At 39.1% G+C, this 22,119-nt stretch overlaps 1 protein-coding gene across 5 annotated transcripts in view; it reads right to left on the bottom strand.

Moving 5' to 3' along the window:
- Nucleotides 1–4,926: 4,926 nt before the first annotated feature.
- nr4a3 (nuclear receptor subfamily 4, group A, member 3) overlaps nucleotides 4,927–22,119 on the bottom strand; it is an 81,269-nt gene continuing 64,076 nt past the window's right edge. For all 5 annotated transcript variants that reach the window (XM_039736325.1, XM_039736328.1, XM_039736327.1 and 2 more), the window contains one exon: nucleotides 4,927–6,598. In XM_039736325.1, coding sequence (XP_039592259.1) covers nucleotides 6,321–6,598 — 278 coding nt within the window. In that variant the 3' untranslated portion in view covers nucleotides 4,927–6,320. The remainder of the gene's footprint in view (nucleotides 6,599–22,119) is intronic.

Raw genomic sequence — 22,119 nt, 5'->3', positions numbered from 1 at the left:
GTAACATGATAGTTACAATTTGTTACTAACCCTCACCTATTCTGTTTCTTTTCTCGATACTCACATGTGGCACTTGATAAAGGAGCACATCATATAGAAAGGGTCCTTTCCTTTGATTGGCTGGCCCAGCACTGACTCAGCTGTCGAATGGCCAGTAGTGGGGTGGCAGCTTGTTGGCCAACGTCTCCAGGATTCTGAATTTATTTATTTTTTATTTTTTTACATTTTTTTATTTTTATTTTATTTATTTTTAATTTTTTTATTTTTTTTTTTTATATTTTTTATTTTTTATTATTCTTTTTATTTATTTATTTATTTTTTTACATTTTTTTTTCTCCAGCCGTCTGGAGTTTTTTTTTTGTTTTTTCTATCCACCCTGGCCAATGGATCTTACTCCTTTTCTATGCTAACAAATGTCTTATTTTAATTTCTTATTTTGTCTTATTGTTTTTCTTTTTTTCATTATGAAAAGCACTTTGAGCTACTTTTTGTATGAAAGTGTGCTATATAAATGAATGTTGTTGAATAAATCTGAATCCTTTTGTGTGATATAATCTACTCTTGCATTTTTCTCTGTATTTGTACTATTACTGTTGTTCCACTGCATTGTATTCCAGATACGATGGCAATGATAGATTGGCCATGTAGATCTATGAAGAGGATTACCTGTGTCCTGCTCTGTGTATTACTGGCCTTTCTCTGAATTGTCTTTCCTGAGATTTCTTCTGTTTTTTTTGGGGAGGTTTTTCTTGTCTTCTTATGGAGTAAAGGCCTTGGGGCGGTTAAAAAGGGACCTGTTAAAGCCCATTGCAGCACTCCTTGTGTGACTTTAGGCTATACAAAAAAAGGAATTGTTGTTGCTAATTTTCTATCTGTGAAATTGTATGGTTAAGGTGGCATCTCATATTCAAACCTCTTGTGGTACACTGCATTAATCCCCCAGGGGAAATTGTCTTTTGGCATGGCCTTTTTCACACCATAGGTTCAGCCATAGTATAGCTCCCCTGGAGCAATTTTCCAGTTAAGGGCCTTGCTCAAGGCTTCAACGGAGTAGGATCCCTTCCGGCAGTAATGGGATTTGAACTGGCAACCTTCCAGGTACCAGTACAGACTCTTAGCTTCAGAACCTGCACTCTGCCTCTGTCTACTGTATGTCTAATTCTTACGTCCACAGTTCCGTTTTGACTATTAGCCTGCTCTTACGTGTTCTTATTTTTCTACTTTAACATTCTAACTCCGTGATTTCTCTTTAACCACCCTCACTTTATTAGGACCTCTTACTCTCAAAATTCGGATTCTGTGATCTTACTTTACTATAATTGCCAGGATGTGGCTGCGATTCCACCGCTTTTGCCTGTAAATTGACCTTGACTGCTCCTAATTGTGTCTGTTGAGATACTACATTAATCAGGCAGCAATCATTTCAAATAAAATAAAAAAATTGGCAAAAGCATTTTTGCTCAAGCCTTTTGCATTTAACTCTGCAAATTCTCCTGTGAAGCTCTCCCATAATGTATTGTGTGGTTCTTGTGATTTTTGATCTTTGCCTTTTTCTCAGAATCATTTTGTCATGTACCCTTTTAGACATTGCTATGTCATATTTGACAATCTACATGCCTACTTCTGATTTCTGTTATCGATCATGGACAGGGCCGGATTAAGGTGGGTGCTATTGATGCTGCAGCATTAGGCCCACTCCTGAAATAGACCCAAATGAAAACAGATGAGAATTTTCCGGAAGCTGAACAGTTTTCCTTTGCTATATTAACCTCAAAATAATTCTTAGAATGGAATTTGGAGTCCGACTTTCGGACGCCTAGACACAGTGTTACTTATTATACAATTACTTTTGATCTTTGTGCTGTGATGTAACTATAACGTTGTTGTGTTTATTGTTAACCGAAGAATTCAAGTTAATGCTGTCAATTTTACGTTAAACAGTTTACTTAGTAATTTAGCTGCGTTTTTTGCAATATCTTGGGGATTCTTGCCACTTTATTATTGTTCGGTAAGTGCCACGTAGTACATTTTTCAGCTTGAAAGTTAGTTGTACAGTAAAAATCAATGGCTATTTAAATGGTTATCTGTAAAGGTAGGGCGGCACGGTGGCGCAGTAGTAGCGCTGCTGCCTCGCAGTTAGGAGACCCGGGTTCGCTTCCCGGGTCCTCCCTGCGTGGAGTTTGCATGTTCTCCCCGTTTCTGCGTGGGTTTCCTCCGGGTGCTCCGGTTTCCTCCCACAATCCAAAGACATGCAGGTTAGGTGGATTGGCGATACTAAATTGGCCCTAGTGTGTGCTTGGTGTGTTTGTGTGTGTCCTGCGGTGGGTTGGCACCCTGCCCAGGATTGGTTCCTGCCTTGTGCCCTGTGTTGGCTGGGATTGGCTCCAGCAGACCCCCGTGACCCTGTATTCGGATTCAGCGGGTTAGAAAATGGATGGATCTGTAAAGGTAAAACTAAAAGCCGGTCCGCAGGCCCGGCACGGATGTTTAGAATTTTTAAAATCCTCGACAGGATTCTGGTCTATTATGAAATTTAAATCGTGGACAAATTTTTACCCTCAAGAGCCTGAACTGAGTTACTTTGACCCAATGTCTCTGCAAATTCATTTTGTCTTTGTTTCATAAGAGAATTGCGAACTTTGTGTATTTCATTGTTAGGTTTTCTGCATTAAGTGCACTTTTCAGACAATTTCTATTGAATGTCGATGTTACATAGTTTGATTTGTTTGTTAATCTCGAGTTGTTACGATACTACGTCGTTATTATTATTCATGTTCAATAAAGGCTGGCTGGTTGCGTCGCAAGCATTTAAGGTTCCTTTATCGGTCTGAGTGCGCATATACGGTGAGTGTCGAATACACATGCACCAATGCTGAGAAGAAATAGGCCTTTTTTGCGCTGCAGCATCAGGCCCAATTCCGTCTTAATCATGGACCTATTAAAATATTATAGTAACTGCTGTTTTACCACTTCAATGTGCCTCTTTCTGTGTTGTCTCTAGCCTAGGTTTAAGTCGTTGATCATGCTTTTCAGAGTTGTGTGCCATGCAGAGGTTCAGCAGCTTGGCTTTTTCTGCTGAAAAGCTGCCACTGACAAACTGTGCTGTGCCTTCTCCCACTTCTGTGAGAGCGTTTGGTCGGCATGTACCTGACAGTCCTCTCTTATTGTAACTCTCTGGCTTTTTTTCCAGAATCTCTTCACTTCCACATCACAAAGTCTGCAATCACATTTTTTTTTATTTCTTCTATTTTCACAATCTTGTTTTATCCATTCATCAACCTCATTTCTCCATGATATTAACGTTTGTTCTCCTAATTTATGAGCCTTGCTTTTTTGGATTTTCTCTGTTTTGAATCCCCTTTCTCAAATGGATACCTCTCCTATTCTGCAACCCTACCAAGCTCCTCTGATATTTACTTCTGTAAATTTTCCAACTGCATTGTTGTTTCCTTTACTAATTTCTTTGATTCTAACCAGTTTCTAAATCTGCTTAATCCAACATTTGATTCCTTGGTTCCTTTTGAGAGATACTCTATTTTTAGTATTCCAGTTAATCCACATTAAAACACATCCACAGGGCCAAAGTAAACAGAGTTTATGGAGAACGTGTCAGACATGAAAGTCTGATAATATTAGAATAGGCAGAAACTAAATTGGAATAAACTTGCACTGAAATAGTAAGCCCAATAACAAATGAGCCCCAGGCTAGCGTGTTAAGTACACCCACCATGACCAAGCAGCAACATGCTACCGGAAAAGGAGATGAGGCCAAGGGTAGCAGATTGACACTCTGTGCCTCTCTGGCTATGTGGGGATCCAGATTCCCTTTTTATGATTTCACGCATCTTTGTGATTTCATCATCTTATATTACCTGTTATTCCACAGTCTATCTGTTTTCCTTGTCTGTATGGTTTTAATCTCTCACCTATCTGCCAAGATCTCCTATTCTCATCATTCTTTTTCCTACTATTAGCCCCTTTACAAACCTCAGATTAACTCATTTCACATATCATTTCCTCTTGAACTTAGCAGTCTTGCTCTACCCAGTTCCATAATTTTGTTGTGTTCATTCTGTTCTACTCCTTTGCTTTATTTTCTATTCGTGCTTTTCTAAATAAGCGGTTCCACTCAATAGAGGGCTGCTACTGTTTCCACTGTACGTTTTGTCACACAAGTGTGCATGGGAGGCAGTCAATGGGCTTAACTAAATGTAGTTTGATGCTGAACCAGGAGTTGGGATGCAAAATAACACCTTTTCTGCTTCTTCTGCAGATTCTCTGAAGGAAATCCCGCTTGACCTCACGTCTGGCTCCAGCTCTGCTCTCACTTCCGGTTCCTAATCTCAATCCTTGCCCCTTTCTGGCTACCCTCTATAAATCTGCCATATTATCTCATTGTCAGTTTAGTTGTAGACTCAGTCTGTTAAGGCTACTCTGATTTTTCTCACATTTATGTTTTTTCTTCAACTATATGGGGTGGAAAGAAACCTTTTTCTTGGTTGTCTTTCTTATAGTCCGTAATGTTTGGCCTTTGCCTAATGTTCTTTAAAGAGCATTACATATTGAGTGTAACACAACGAGTAACCAGACTCTCCATGGTTGGACATCAACCATCTATACTGAATGATCCACTGCCAGCAGAAAGAAAAGCCATTGCTCCCTGTGTGGACCTTACAGTGAAATGAGTCACAGACACAATTGAGACAGCATCAGATTCAAAAAGAATTACGATTAATGATTCCAAAGAACCAACCAGAAATCCAATGACCAAAAAAAGGAAAAGTGACTTCAAAAAACAAACCAAAGACACATTTAATGAGTTGTTTCATAGAAAAAAAAAAAATAAAAACTCCAATAAAACAAAATGGGGTAAAAAATATGCAGAACTTGTACCACAGTAGTAGCAAGAAAAAGGAATCTGATAAGAACATGTCAGACTTTTAGCTTTACCACTCTTGTGATGTTCTTCAGTCAGTGCGAACAAGCTCCTGGCACAACTCTGAGGAAGCAGAGATTCTTGGAGCTGGCAGTATTTGCAATAAATACAGGCGAAGCCAATACAATATGCCATGCATATAATCTAATTTGTACAAATGAAGACATTTTGCAACAAATGCTCTCTTATTAATAAATGGCGTCAACAGTATAAACATAGAAAAGTACCAACACGGAATGTAGAAATCCGGCCCGTTGAGAATTTTCTCCAGCACATCTCTTATTGTAGAGCTTTGAAACTGTATTACCCCTTTGTGTCAACTCACCTCAAGTCTTCCTGGCAGGTCATAGTACCCTCTGTGGGCCCGTCCTTCTCGACCCAGACAGCATATGGTCGACCTAACTTCACCTCCTAAAGAAATCGAATTACTTCACTCACCAAATGCAGTAACTTCATTAACAGCAACTTATCATTCCCAAGAGTTAGTGCCACCATTTTCCTATATTTTATATTTATATACTGTGTTTATTTTACCTTCTTAGTATTAAAATAAATTAGAGTTAAAAAAACAATCTACCACAAAAACCCCAAACAATTTTTCTTCATTTAGTTTCTTTTAAATAGCACTTTAAAAATTGCACTTGAATATGGGAGCGATGAGCCTTTGTCATGATCTTACTATTGTATTCTGTTTAATGCATTTCTGAAATAAAAAAGACAACATACTCTGTGCTATATATATAAAACACTTTCAAGACTGCAAATGAATACACAAAAGTGGCATCCATTTCAAAATGATTTCATATCTGAAATAGCATTTTAAGCCAAATTTTATTGAAATAATGAAATGTACTAATTTCACCCAAAATAACAGAAAACTTATTTTGGGACGTTTTGTTACGTACAGCTGTATAACAGATGTAGTAGTTCTAACAGTGCTCTAGCCCAGCAATAGCCCGCACTGGAGACTTGGCTACTGCTCGGCATTGTTACACACTAACCACAGCCAAAGAAATGCCATCTATTCTGCTAGGACAGCATTGTCCAAATAAAAAGTGCCATTGTTAGCAGTCCAGCCCCGACCCCACCCTCACCCTAACTCCTCCCTCAAAATGATAGAAAGGAAACAAAGCAGCAAAGCAGTTCAATTTTAGAACATAAAAAAGAAACAGTCAGGCAGGAGAGGTCTTTAGCCATGTAGAGCCTAGGCTACATTGTTGTCCCCTTCATCTTCATCTCTCATTTTTTTTAATAGATTTACTGATTCAGTTTGTTTCTTCATTTCTCAGAAATACAGAGAAGGGCTGTCAAGAAGTGCTTCAGTTCACTGCCTTTGAAGAGACAGGACCCTCTGCTGCCAAAGAAAGAGTTTCCCTGTGCTTTCTCAGTAGGGAAGAGTGTCCAGGAACTTGTCGATTATCGGTGGCGGTGGAACGAGGTCCTCAAGTTTCAGGTAAAAGATACGCTGAAGGCCTTGGGTGCGGAGAGATCTCAGTTCTGCTCGGACGTTTAGAATTCGGCTGAGGGGGGCGGCACCCTTTCCTGTAGATCCCCCACTGCTGCTGGGACTGCTGGTGAAGTTCAAGTGATCCCTTAGGCAGCAGATGATCTTATTTTGCATTTCCTCTACCTTCTTTGGTTCTTTCAACCCATGGCGCTGTTCTGTAGGGCACAAACACAATAAAAATAATTTCACAGTGGGGTTGGTTATATATGAAATTAAAGGACAGAGAGGAAGAAAACCTAGATTATAGATAGATAGATAGATAGATAGATAGATATGAAAGACACTATATAATAGATATTGTAGATAGATAGATAGATAGATAGATAGATATGAAAGACACTATATAATAGATATTGTAGATAGATAGATAGATAGATAGATAGATAGATAGATACTTTATTAATCTCAAGGGGAAATTCACATACTCCAGCAGCAGCATACTGATAAGAAACAATATTCAATTAAAGAGTGATAACAATAAGGGGAAATTAAACAATAACTTTGTATAATGTTAACGTTTAACCGGGTGGAATTGTATTATACCTATTATTATAGATATTGAAACCCATTATAAGCTAAAGAGATCAAATTCAGAGTTTATATAAAGAAATTTCAAGGTCTGATTGACATTACCTTTAAGTTCAAAAGTAATGATGAGCAAAATGATTTGCATGAATTGAACTCACAGCAAAATAAATTGTGTTTCATTTCCAGTGAAATTTGTGCCGTTCACGCAACAAGCAAGCCATTTCATTGTTGTCTAGAAGTATTTCCGTGCATTAATTCTGCATGTCATATAGTATTTAAAGATTTCGAGTAGAAAAAAAAAAAACCCGAAGTGTGCATATCCACACCTATCAGCATCAGTATAAGAATCAGTATGTTGTCTTAAACTGTTAGGGTGCTGGCCAAGTTTTTCTCCTCTTACCAAGGTGTTTCTCTTGATTCATTTGGGTAACACTTTGTACCATTTGCCTTCTATTGATTTATGAGCATATTGAGTCGACCCCAGTTTGCAAATGTAGATATATTGTGCTGTGTTGAACTATGAGCTTCATGAGTTGAATTATCCAGAACTACCTGGCCACATGCAATGGCGCTGTCCCCATTGTCTGAATGAACAAATGTGCTGTTGAATTAGTTGGAATGGTTTTTGGAGATTGTTAACATGCCTTTTGATTCTTTATTTAAGTAATATGCTAAGATTAATCAAATTGTATACTAATCAGTCAAGTAATATGTTTAATAGGAATAGAAGAATTTAATACATTTATTCTGGTGCTTTGTCAATTTATGAAGCTACTAATCCAAATTAGTTAGAGGGTTGGTTCCTTTTAAATTTAAACAGATATCAATTTAATTTAATAATTTTATCATATTTTGCTTTGAATTACATCGGATACATCACATACCATACATAGTCTGATATATCAAATTTGTTCATGTCCTTTTCAAATCAACCAAATACAGCAATGAAATTGTTACCCAGCCTTTATTAAGACTTGTCTCATATCACATAGAGTATCCAGACTTTACTCCACGTGAATTCATAGTACATCCAAATAGTTCCATATTATAAATTTGCCAAGTGTTGCTCAGCATTGTGTAGCATAACTGCAGATTAGCCACACAAGATGCAACTATCGATAAGTGAGGAAGGTTTCACACTGTTGAATTATGCAAATGGTACGGTACACCAGCTCAGATTACCAGAGTGCTACTCCGCATCAGTCAGGGCATACGTGAAAATGTACTTTCACTAAATCAAAACAGTACTCTGCTGAATGAGAATTACAGGTCAGTAAATTAAATTAGTCATGTGCTACTCCACAGTAGCTCAGTGTTTACACAAAATTAGGCGTTGGTGTTTCAGATTAGTTCCCCCACAACCCTCAATTGGATTAAATGGATGTGTGAATGTTATACTATATGACGAGGATGGACAAGATTAGAAATGAGTACATTAGAGGGTCAGCTGAAGTTGGGCAGTTGGAAGACAAAGTCAGAGAGGCGAGATTGTGTTGGTTTGGACATGTGCATAGGAGAGATGCTGAGTATTTTGGGAGAAGGATGCTAAGGATAGAGCTGCCAGGGAAGAGGAAAAGAGGAAGGCCTAAGAGAAGGTTTATGGATGTGGTGAGAGAGGACATGCAGGTGATGAGTGTAACAGAACAAGATGCAGAGGACAGAAAGATAAGTAAGAAGATGATGATCCGCTGTGGCAACACCTAACTGGAGCAGCCGAAAGAAGAAGAAGAAGATTTCAAATCATCTAAGTTGTTCTGCAATTTTGCCAGGTAGACCATCCAATTAGCCAAATCTGACTCAGGCTAAGCAAACACTACATCATATGTGCAATGCATTCTGTCATGACGCATGTCTGCTTGATACTGAATCGTTAGTTACAGTAAAAGACAACAAAGATTAATTATGAACCACAATAAACTTGTGATGGGTGACATATTGGGATTCTAACAGTGTTCTGTATTTGGCTGGGGAATTTATTAGGTGCAAATCAGCTAAACTGAACCTTTACTAGGCATAATACCACAGAAAACTGGACAAGTGCTGCTTCATATTTACCTGACAAAGATAAATGTTAGAGGAGGCATAGTGGTGCAGACATTAGTGCTGCTACCTCACAGACCCAGTGCCCTGGGTAGACTAGGGTAATTCTGTGGGTACTCTTGATTTCTCTCCCACACCATCAACTATATACAGGAAGAGTTAGTTGCCACCCCTGGTGTGAGTAATTGCAGATAAATTAAGTACATATGTGTGCCCTGTAAAGGCCTGCGCTGTGTTCGTCACTGCCAGAATAGGCTGTGACTCTTTGCAAAACTGAATTGGATAAATCTGAACATGTATGTATGTATGTATGTATGTATGTATGTATGTATGTATGTATGTATGTATGTATGTATGTATGTATGTATGTATGTATGTATGTATGTATGTATGTATGTATGTATGTTTAGTTTCATCATACTCTGCATTAAAAGTACCCAGAATTTTGCTCAGTGAGTCAGTCAATCAATTTAACAAGGTACACCAGATGTGTACCAGATATGTACATTTAACTCAGTGTGTTAAAATGAAGAGTTCAATATGAATCCCAATTTAGCGAGTCACTTATTATTTCTTAAGGAAGTCAGTCTGAGCCTGGCTCCAATGGTCAAATAATACCTGTGATAGTATCCTAGCCAAGGTCATTATCCTCTACTAACAGCTCCACACATAAATGGTGAACTTTCACAACATTACAATTGCACTTTAAGTCAGATATAATGAGATTAATTCAAAATGCTAGATTCAATGACCTTGTTGCCACATGAATTGAACTGGGAATAATACAACTCTATAATTTTCTGCATACATTCTCATCCCGGCCTAATCCAGACATTCCTCTGCACATTCAACTGTTCTGTATTATGAGGTAATCAAGTCATGTGCTGAATTGCTCAACAGGGTTGCGTGAAATTGTAGCCTTTCTTGGTAGTACTGGGCACTGGGCTTGACCCCAGATGGAGTGCCTGCTCACTTACACACCCGCACTCCTGCAGGGTCTAACTTAGAGTTGCCAGTTGAGCAGAAACACACACCCATCATTGGAGATATATGTAGAAAGCCGATGTAGACATGAGGAGACCATTCAAACTCCACACAGACATTGACGGACTATGGACTTTGAACACAGGACTCTAAATCAGTGAGACTCCACTGTGCTAACCACTGTGCCACTCTACTTTATTTGATCTATATGTCAACTTAGGCTAAGCTGCAAGGCATACACTACCAATCAGAAGTTTTAGAACACCCCCACTTTCTTCAAATTTAATGCAATGAGTGACCTAAAATGGTGAAAAGGTAAGCAGTAAACTACCAGAGGTTTAAATTTAAAGTTTAGGTCATAAAAAAACTGAAAAAAGAAAGACATTTCAAAACATTACAAATGGGCCTTCTTCAGGGAACAACTAATTGGTTACAACCTACAGATGTTCTGCAGCAATTAATTAAATTAGTCCTTGCAAGTTGAAGCAAAAAATTTTCTCAGGTGTCCCAACTTCTGTTGATTACTTAAAATCCTCTGTCTCTCTTAAAGCAGAGTTGGAACAGACTGTGTTACTACACCCTCTGGGCAATATTACACTGTAGAAAATTGTACATACCTGTGATAATGGCAAGAAAACATCAATCAACAAAGGAAATGAGACAGAGTATTATTACCATTAGAAGTGTAGGCCTTTCAGTTAGAGAAATTGCAAAGAAAATCAAAGTGGCAGTGAGTGTTCTACACAATCCAAAGACAAATGGAAATTGGAAGAAACTCTGATAGGAAGAGATCTGGCAGACCCAAAGTCACAAGCCAATCAGAAGACAAGTTACTGAGGGTCACCAGCTTGCATGACAGGCACCTCACAGCACAACAGCTCCAAGCAGAGCTTAACAATGGTCGGAAAAAACAAGTCACAGTTTCTACTGTGAAGAGGAGACTTTGTGCTGCAGATTTGGCTGGGCGAGTGACAGTAAGAAAGCCATTTCTTAAAGAACTAAATAGGGCCTTGAAATACCAGCTCTACTACTAAAGACTGTCTTCTGGACAAAAAATAATAAAAATTTGAAATATTTGGTTCATCACACTGCGGTGGGCTGGCGCCCTGCTCAGGGTTTTTTTCCTGCCTTGCGCCCTGTGTTGGCTGGAATTTGCTCCAGCAGACCCCCGTGACCATGTAGTTAGGATATAGCAGGTTGGATAATGGATGGATGGGTTCATCACACAGGGTGTTTGTACGCCTTTGAGTTGGTGAAAGGATGGTTCCTGAGTGTGTGACACCAACTGTCAAACGTAGAGAAGGAAGTGTGATGGTCTGGGGATCTTTGCTGGATTCAGAGCTGGTGACTTACACAGACTGAATGGCATTCTGAATCAAAAGGGTTACCACAGTTTGGCTGTTGTTTCAGCAAAAGGTGGCTTCTTTGGTGAATCAAAACTCTGAATAACATATGTACACTTATTGATTCCTTGATTTATTTTTTTTATTTGCCATTGTTCATTTGTTCTAAGCCTTGACTTCATGAAACATTAAGACATTAAACTGTATGCATTTCCATAAAAACTGAAACAGCTGAGGTGATCTAAAATTTTTAACTGGTAGTGTACTTGATGCCTAGATAAGTGACAAATCATTCTTCATCGGTTATATATTCATTAAGGGTTTCAAAACATAATAAATAAGAATACATTGCAATAAATATCAACATCTAATACATACTGTAAGTCTGTCTTCACTAAGAGTTGCAAAATATTCCCAGGAGATCAAATTAAAGACTCCAAAGTAAGTGACTTTGGGAAGCTAAATACCTGTGGAGGTATTCTTGCAGATAAAAGAGATTTTAATTCCTTATTGACCCCTTTGAAGACCAGTTGCTGCTCTTGCATGAAATGCTAATAATTTGGATAATACAAATGGCCACAGAGTGTCATCAATTATGCATTGCTATTTGGTAGCTTTACACATTAGATGGGCTGTCAACTGGGAAACTTTCCCACTGCCACAGTTATTTAAAAAGGGGGTCACAGAATTCTAACTTGCTTTCTTCCTGATGTGACTGCACCTCGGCTACTCAGTGACTAATGTCCGTGTCCTAGCTAGTGCTCTACTTCATGTTTTAGACACACACTTCCACTAGTCATATATCTTAATTTAAATAAAGCTCAGATGGTCATGGCTGTTTTTCAGTCTTTCTAGTTTATGGAATAAGCCATATATAGTACTGGTACCCTGGTAAACTGGTACACATTGGGTTCAGATTCAGCTCAATTCCATTACAAATCAAAGTAATAAACCACCCTGAATTCAATTTGCTGTTATTTACTCTTTTATGATGCATTATACAAAACGTAGATTAATCGTCCAATGAATTGCTTTGATCTGATGCACACACAAGTACTGGAAAAGCTGTTCAAATTTTTTATTTCGATTGTGTTGAAAAGCAGTTTGTGATGTTGATCAAACACTTTTCAAAGTGATTCATCCATCCGTCATCAACCCAGTTAGTTCAGTTCAGAATTGTGGGAGCCAGCACCTCTCCTGACAGTATTGGGTGAAAAGCAGGAACCAAAGACACACATACACACTCATAGTCATTCATATAAGACCAATTTACTGTTTATCCTAAAATGCAAGTCTTTGGGATACAAGAGGAAAACTGGAGCACCTGGAGATAAACCATACAGAAGCAGGAAGGAGTTGCAAACTCCACACAGACCTGTTCTATTACATGACTGCCATTTATAACAGAGACCATCTGCAGTGTGTCAAACATGAAGCATCAGAGCTGAATCTTGTAAAACCAAATAAAAGAAAGGACCAGGCAATATTAGTACACATCACTATTTGTTACTTTGGGGACTCAATAAATTCTGTCTGTATTATTCTTTGCAGTGATTCCAAATGAAAAGAATAGGATATATATAAGTCTGCTGTACCATACAATCAATGACTTTAGTGTATAGAGTATAGTGCCTTTGTCGTGCATTTGTCTACACTGACTATCAACCCCATTTTCAGACTGTGGAAAGAGCTGTAGCTGTAATGCTGAAATTAGGCATCATTTTATCCATTTATACACCTAGTGCTTTGCTTTTGGTTGTGGAAACCATCTTTAGCAGTTTATATTTTATATCAGCTGCTATGTTCACATATGTCATCATATTGACATGGTCTACTTGAGGTGTTTTGGGTATGAAGTAAGCATATCCTACTGGGAGAAGAATGAAGACCAGAGCTGGGATATGCTGGAGAGATTTTATCTCTTAACAGGACTGGGGGCTTTTGTGAAATCCTGAGGTGGAAGCCACAGCCATCTTAACATGTGGGCTCAATGGGCATGGGCTGGGGGCCCCAGGAGCATACAGGCCCACAATGTTTCTGATGCCTACATATGTTTCTGTTTTGCTATCAAAACAGTGGCCCCAGCACACTACTTTGCCCGGGGGCCTATAAGGCTGTTAAGATAGCCCTGATAGAAGCTGCTGAGGATGAGGACCTGGTCAGCTTGGTATATCTGCAGTAAAGGCCTTGCCACGAAAAGTGGAATGAATGTAATGAAAATTAATTTTTCCTGGACAAGCACCATAACAAAGTACCATAAACATGATCAGAATCATATTTTAGGTTGAAACTTTTCAAAGCTTTAATTGCAGGGCTACAGTATATCAATAAGCTGTCTTAATGGCTCATATTTTCTATAATGATTTTTCCAATGAACATCATTCCAAAACAAATGTGGCATATTCACAGGGCATTCAAAAAATCTGCAATTCTGACACGATATAGTTATATTAGTGGACGCCCGCCGTAGCATACGGTGGTGTAAGAATAGGAATGGAAAACAGTGAGAAAAGAATTCAGAAATCAAGAAGAAAGGAATACTTCTTGAAAGACGTAGTTGTGAATAGGTGTTTTGCTGGAGACGACAGATAATGAGTCAAAAGATCTACTCTCGGAAAGAGCTTGAATTTCAGCTTCACCAGCATAAACTGTAGATGTTGCCATGTATTGATAGTACTCGTGACTTGTTGTGATAACTCGACTTGCTTTGGAAAGAATAACAGGAAGAACATCTCCAAATCTGTCCCAATGTGATGCAATGAACTCTACTGTCCTATGTCGTAGTGAGAGTGCATTGCCTTAGTCAACCGTTGTGTCCAGAAATAACCCACTGATAGGAACAGGCAGTTGCCAGATCCCAAAATACAGATCACCTTGTACAAAAACCCGTCGACAGAGAAGATACTGTTGTACATTTTATAACACAGGCTTAGGAAACAACCGTCGCAGTATAACGAAAATAGCAAGGAGCGAAACCAATAGCAAGGAGTGAAACCAATGGCAATGGTCTAGAACGTACCTTCCTGTAGCAGGCTATGGAAAAGACTCCCAGGTGCAGACATGGCCACGTGGTCAGGCTAGATATCGGGCAGTAACGTAACACCAATGGGGTCATGAGAGAGGAGAGGGGAACGCGGTAGTCCGAAGGAGGAATAGGACTCGAGAAAAACAGTGTAGGGGTGTATGAGAGTCCACAGGCAACGTAGGGAAGGGTTTGGAAGAGGACAAATAGGAATCGAGAAATGCCGTGTGGGCTGCGTGTGGGCGGGACCGGGTTTGAAGAGGAAGCAGGACGAACCAGAAGAGAAATATATATATAAGAGATTGTGTATATGGCGCCTTTCACAGTGGTCTCAGTTTATATGAAACATGTGGCTTTAAACCCCCCTGAGTTCCATGGCTGAAAAAGTAATATTCCAAAAGTCAGTAACAAAATAACATCCTAAACAAGTGTAATTATTTAAAATGAAAAGTTACAGCTTTAAAGGTAAACTTTTTGAGCTATTGACATTCAGCCTTTGTTTTGTGTACTGTAGAACCATTCATAGCATTACGACATTCAAAAGCAATTTGTACACATAGTATAGTGCAGGCTCTATTGCTGTAATGTCATTTTTTTAGATGGATATTTTTGCGTATTTCATGATTTTTTTCACTCAGTGATTAGATTTCTGAAGTTTGCTTTTTTATTTTGGTTTGCATTGGTAAATATGAATTTGACTAGCACCTTGTTCCTATTGTTTATGTGACACACCATATAGCATCACAAGAAGGCTTCTGTTGTGCTGCTAACATCCCCGGCAGTGATGCTATAAATATAATGTTGGTCCCAACACCTGTTATCCGTCAGTGGATACATTTACATCTTGTAATTTTCAGCATAGTTAACTTATTTCCCAAGCAGGTCCTAGTGTTAGGTGTTTTCATGGCTTCCTGAAATTCATTTTGGCTTTGACTGTTGATTTCTTTTTCCCCTTTCCCTTTAATTTTGGTTTCAGGATATTTTGCTCCTTCGGTTTTTTAACGCCTGCCAGTACCTGAGCACGTCTTTTGATTTTGTTTATCACCTTCTGGTCTTTTATCCTTCTCACAAAAATCTTTAGATATTTTAGTTTCTCTTAAGAATTGCCACATTGACTTGCTTTTAGAGTAGTGTTTTTCAAGCAGTGTGCGCCATGAGAGCTACCCAGGTGTGCTGTGTAGATAATAGTGTAGCTCACTTGGGACTGAACCTGAGACGGACCAGTTCTGTAGGTGATCAAGTTCTGTCTGAGGAGGACAGGACTACCTAGAGAAGCTGATGTAAAAGCAGCTCCACGATTACTATGTTAGAGCACTTCAAATGTGTCTCCTTACTGCTAGAGTCGGGGCCATCTTAACAGCATCGTAGACCCCTGGGCAAAGTAGTGCGCTGAGGCCCCAGTTTTGATAACAAAACAGAAACATACATGGGCATCAGAAACATCGTTGGCCCCAGCCAGTGCCCATTGTGCCCATACATTAAGATAGCCCTGGCTAGAGTCCATCTGTTTGGGTGTGTGGTCGCCAGTCAGCCTCATGGTGTTGGTGCATAGTGGGCATGAGTTGCTTCTGAGGAAGAGAGGAGTAGTAGGCAAAGGGGAAAACCAGCTTGGAGATGCCACCAAAGTACTCACTAAGTCTAAAAAAAAGGCTGATCTCGGAGCTCACTTTTTACCTACTCTTCAGGTAATTTCACCCCCTTCGGGCAACTGACCACATGTATGAGATATGTGTTTATGGTTAGTAAGATGGTGGTGTGTCTTGGAAAGTTTTTGGTTACAAAAAGTTTTGCACCACAGAAAATTGTCTGGGAATTGCTGTTTCAGAGCGTATGGCTGAAGATCACAGGGGCTTTGTGTTTCCATATTCAGATACCTGGCCACTTGGCCTTCAGGGAAGTAGTGCTTCATTATGATGAATGCTGTACACTACTGCACAGAGTCACGGAGACTGCTAGATTCTTTTTTACATCTCATGCAAAGTGTCATACTAACTTTAATCCTTCATGCCGGCTGTATATTTATGGTGCTTCCTCCTAAGGAGCACATTTTTGAACTTCATAATCAGTTCCATTTCTCACTAATGTGTATTCTTTGTAAAATTTGCATGATCTTTCAGTGTTTGCCTGAATTGTTTTGGCATATGTAGTCCAAACACATGCACTGGGATCACTAGGCATCCTAAATAAACATGGTATGACGGTGAGTATCCTCTTTGATGGATTGGCATTCAGTCCAATGTTGGCTACTACTTTGTTCTCATTACTCCCTATATTGCTTTAGTTAAATAAAAGTGCTCAGAAATTGGATAGATGGACAAATAGAGCAGCAGCACTAAGGAAGAATCTGGTTGAAACTGGGTGACCTACAGGAGGGGACAAAAAGCCCAGACTCATCTCTAACCCTGAGCCTTTTTTTCTGCCAGAGGCAGTTCATCCTTGTTGGAGGTGGTGTTTCGGAATTCTCTCCATTTCTCCTGCAGCTGCCCTACGCTCAATAACTATGGCAACCATTATTAATTCAGCAAATTCAAGTGTAGATCAATATCCTCCTTCACGTGGTGCACCTGTCAGCTCCATCCGCTCCGGGGCTGCAAAACTCCACTGGGAATCCACACGAGCTCCAGCATGCCGGCTTTGTCCCTTCTGCCGTTTCAAGGCTCTCTGCAGGCATCCTACAACATATCAGCCTTCTATTTTCTCATCTCAGACTTATTGTGGAGCACCGCGGCAATATCGGTTTGTCCTTACACGCCATGCATTGATATCCGAGAAAACTGGCATGCTGCTTCTTTGTAATTGCGTCCTTTTTTGTCTTTTCTGTCTGTTTGGATTATTTATTTTCTTTATTATTTCAGTCCATAGCACAGTGGTGCTACAAATAAGGTGTATTTCCTTTTTTGAAAGGCTTTTATGTTGTTGTCAGCACTTAAAAAAAGACCCTAGGATTTAATGACGTCCCTGTGGTTTGAAGACAACAGGGGTCTTATGACTGAGGAACTGAAACTGCCACCGGTTTAAGGGATGCCAGCTGTCTCGTTTTGTGACTTGTGTTTGGTTGGTCACTTACGTTGGTGTTCTTGCTCTAGAAGAAACATGGGAGATACATGGACAGGTTCACGTCAAGTACTTTGCATCTTCACCATCTGGTCTGTCATTCTTAACTTTTACATTAAGTGACCACCATTACAATTAGTACTTTACAGTACTACTTTCAGTTTAGTTACAGAGCAATGTGCAGTAGATATTCAATCTGCCCAACCAAAACCATGAGCACCAATGTGTCATACCAAAATCTTTATACATATAATCGCACAAAATATATAAGGAGTATTTCATACATCTCCATATGAGCATATTTAATTCTCATTATGTTCAAATCAGCCTATGAAACTTTTATTTTAATAGTGTCAGTCACAGTGAGACCATCACACTTGATACATCAAAGCACATGTACTTTAATAAGCAATCTGTCTACATTACTGTTCAATCCATGTTTTCATATCTCCTTTCACTGCTTTATAAAGAAGCTCCCATTACTCTATCATGACAATAATAATTTTAAAAATGCAGTTAGATGCTGCATGAGAATGTGCTAGTGAAGCTGGAGATAAGTTTTTAATTAAATTGTAGGTTTAGCAATTTATCTATGTCCTCATCCTCACTAGTGATCAAGAAATATGGCAGAGACCAGAAGAATAAGATGAAGTATACAAACTGCATAAAGGTGGATGTCTCCACATAATTGGAGGCTCGTTAGCTTCGGAGGTTCAGCATTAGCTGAGGTGGATTTGGTTGGATATCTGAGGCCCTGAATCCTGACAGACTGAGACTCGGACCTCCCGCCTGTGACATCAGAAAGATGGCAGACAAGGGACCTGATATGTGGTTAATGCTGGCCAGTCACCATGTGTATTCTGGTTTCAGGGGATGCCAAGGGGCTTCCCATTCAGGTCTGAAGGCCATGTTGGCACCACTGGGGAGGAGGAACACTAAGCTCTCCAAGTGTCCTGGGGTGCTCTGCAGGAATGATATCTCAGAGTTGGTCAGGGGACACCTGGGATAACTTTATGGGGAGCTGGAACTTATTACTGAGCCAAGTAATCACAAAAGCTGGCATGAGTTTTGGATACATATGATGGACCTGTGAAATCGCTTCATACTTTTCCATTTCTTGACATGTTTTTTCAATCAGTACTATATGCTTTGTACATTGATTGAGTTTAAAAGCTATAATAGACCTAATGAGCAAGGGTGTCATTATTAGAGGGTTTTTTCTGCAGATGTTAAAAGCCTGACACAATTATGAACTTTAGGAGTGGTGCAAGCAGACACTGATTAAGAAACCAGAAACTCATTGATGTGGCTACAATAGTAAACATTCATGTAGTATTTGTACTGGAGATTTCTGTAAAGTAACAGACGATACAAAATAAAAATCTGTATAAATATAACTTGTAATGAAGTCTCTTCTCTTGTCCTCCTTCATTGTACCAGGACCTTGGAAAACTTGTGTAACACACTTCTACCACAATAGATTGTTCAGATGGCATAGCTCTGACCCTAATATACTGTAGCGCAGTGGTTCTCAACTTGTGGGGCGGGCCCCCCTAGGGGGGCACCTAGTAACAAAAAGGGGGGTTGCGAAGATGTGAAAAAAAGAAAACAAGAATCAAAAATATGAAAAAAACATCTGTTGAAACCAAAACAAATTAACTTAAACTACATTCTGATACTAGAACAATAAATATAGAGTTAGATAAATGTCGATAAAAGTTAAGTAGGTTTAATAAAATACGCATTTACATTTCAAAAATGTTGGGGGGGGGCGCGATTAAAACTGTTATGAAAACTCGGGTCGCAAATACATAAAGGTGTAGCCAATGAGACTCCAACAATTTCAAAGCTCAGAATTAAGAAGCATGCTTCTAGCAATTCTGGAATCCATCCCAGCAGCACTGGGTACAAGACAATCTCAAGGTCCACTCCCGCTCACTCTCATACAGGGCCTATTTAGAATTTCCAGTTAAGACAACACTCACAACTTTAGGAAATCAGAGGAAAACTACAATATCTGGAAAAAAACCCATGTAAACATGGAGGGAAGGTTCAAGTTCAAACAGGCAATGACCTGAGCATCAAATTGGGTAATTAAGTCATCCTGATAATTCATCTCCACTTGCATGCTCTGTGTAAATGCGCCCTAACAAATGTACACATTTCATGTCACATATCAAATAAAAAATGGTGTTCAAAATATTGCACAGACAATTCAAATCATTATTCATTATTATTCATAGTGGCGCAACACAGCACTGGGCTATACCCCACTTACAAAGGGTCAATTTAAATTTATGAATTAATCTAACAGGTACTTTTTTGGGATGTGAATGGAAAATTAGCCTACCTGAATAAAAAGACACAGAGGCACAGGAAAATATGCAAACCTCTGACAAATAGTGGTCAGGCCTTGGTTGTGAATACTTGATGTTGGCAGCACTATACTACTTTGACTGTGCCCACCACTAAAAAACGGGATTCCTTCAAATGCCACTTTTTTAATGTTATTTTCAAAAAGCATTCCATTACAACAACAACAACAACATTTATTTATATAGCACATTTTCATACACAGAGTAGCTCAAAGTGCTTTACATAATAAAGAATAGAAAAATAAAAGACACAATAAGAAAACAAAATAAGTCAATATTAATTAACATAGAATAAGAGTAAGGTCCAATGGCCAGGGTGGACAGAAAAAACAAAAAAAAACTCCAGACGGCTGGAGAAAAAAAATAAAATCTGTAGGGATTCCAGACCATGAGACCGCCCAGTCCCCTCTGGGCATTCTACCTAACATAAGTGAAACAGTCCTCTTTGGATTTAGGGTTCTCACGGAAGGATTTGATGATGATGGTCACGTACAATACAATACAATAACATGCTACTCAGTCAAATAAATAACAACATAATAGATGCAACATTTTACTCTAATATAAATCCAGAGCAAACAAAAGAATGATAGAAATACATACGATTGAAAACAAAAAAAATACGACACCAACATGGAATGGATCACAGAATAAAGGCAGAATACAATTACAGTATATTGGTGGCCAACATAATAAATCATGTAATGGGTATGTCAAATATAACATTCCCGTTTAGCCCAATTCAGTGTTGCAGGGGTGGGACAAAGTTACGGGCAAGGTGCCTGTCCATGACAAAGCCCATTCATACACCCAGAGGAGCTGCCAGTTAACCCTTGATCAGTACATCCTTGGACATGTGAGAAGAAAATCCATATGCACATGGAAAAAATGTGCAGACTCCATATGGACAACTGCACAGCACTGAATTTGAACCCAGAATGTTGAAATTAGCAAGGTGGAAGCACTACTCACTGCACTACCAATCCATATATGGGTGTGTATAGCAAAAGTACAAGTAACTTGTTAACATTTTTTATTTATTTGCACTGCAAATCATATAGTGTCTTTCATTGGAAAATTTGCTCTTAAGAAAGAAATATTTTAATATCCAGTAGGGCCAGGTAGAAGCTGGCTAAAGGTCAGCACCTCATTGAAACCATCTGGGCAGGTCATTTTGAGCCATGTTATTGTGGACAAACCATATGTTGCCTTTAGGAGCAGGGGAAACTTACAATTATTCTGGTAGCTGCACACAATCTGAGGTGGTCATATTTTTATTTGTTACTAAGGGGCTTTGCCCCCTGCTCACTTTGCTTGCCAAACCGCACGTGTATGTGGATTTCACTTTCAACAAAAAACAAATCTTTTAATTCACATGGATACGCCTCTTCATTGGAAACAAACACTACTTTTCCCTGATGGCAACACGAATTAGACGATCTACAAGTCTCCGACTTAAAGTTTAAATCCAAACAATATATTCAGTCCCTTTTCGCTGTTCCGTTATTTCACCGAGTAATAATTTCCGTTTGTTTGCGCTAATGCGATCTTTACTATCATTTTTTTGAGACTTTCGAATTTTAGTACTTTCATTATCTCTAACCTGCTCTGAATGTGTATCGCTCCAAAGTTTTTGAATTCTTTACGACGTTCTACTTTGTCATCTACTCTTTGTTTTTTATTTTTGGCCCCGGGCCTGGTTAAATCTGTGGGCACAAAGTCTCATCTCGCGGAACATTAAAGTATCTCTCTGAAAGTCACGTCTCGTTCCAAGCTAAAAAGTCTCGTCTCATCCCAGGATTTTTTTTTATTATAATAGGAAGATAATTAAAGTGGACTCTGATTCTTAAAAAATCTCATTAAAAAAATAAACAGCCATTGTGACCCATCCATTTATACATCTTCCAAACCCATGTCCCCTAGCAAGGTGGAGCGGAAGCTGGAGCCTACCACAGTAAGCATTGGGTGCAAGGCAGGAACAACTCCTGGTCAGGGTACCAGTGAACACACTCACACACAAACAGACTAAACATTCTTTTATATAGCACCCTCGCAGTGACTACCATACATGTATCCCCAAACAGGTCCGTCGGGCCCACGCCCAGGAGTTGAAATGTTTGGAAGGGCCCTTATTAATATCAACATCAAACCAGCTTAGTCTCTGAAGCTAACACCAGGTGCAGTAGTAAAGTCCAGGTTTTGGGTAACATTGCCAGTGTGGGGTCTTTTGCTCCCTTGAGAACACTGCACACCCTGAACATTATTATTCTTCTACATTTCTAGTGTTTTCTACTTTATTTATGCCTGTTGATAGATGTTGGCCTACATTG

Source organism: Polypterus senegalus, chromosome 15, assembly GCF_016835505.1.
Source record: "Polypterus senegalus isolate Bchr_013 chromosome 15, ASM1683550v1, whole genome shotgun sequence".
NCBI lineage: Eukaryota > Metazoa > Chordata > Cladistia > Polypteriformes > Polypteridae > Polypterus > Polypterus senegalus.
This window is presented reverse-complemented; position numbering and strand designations above follow the sequence as displayed.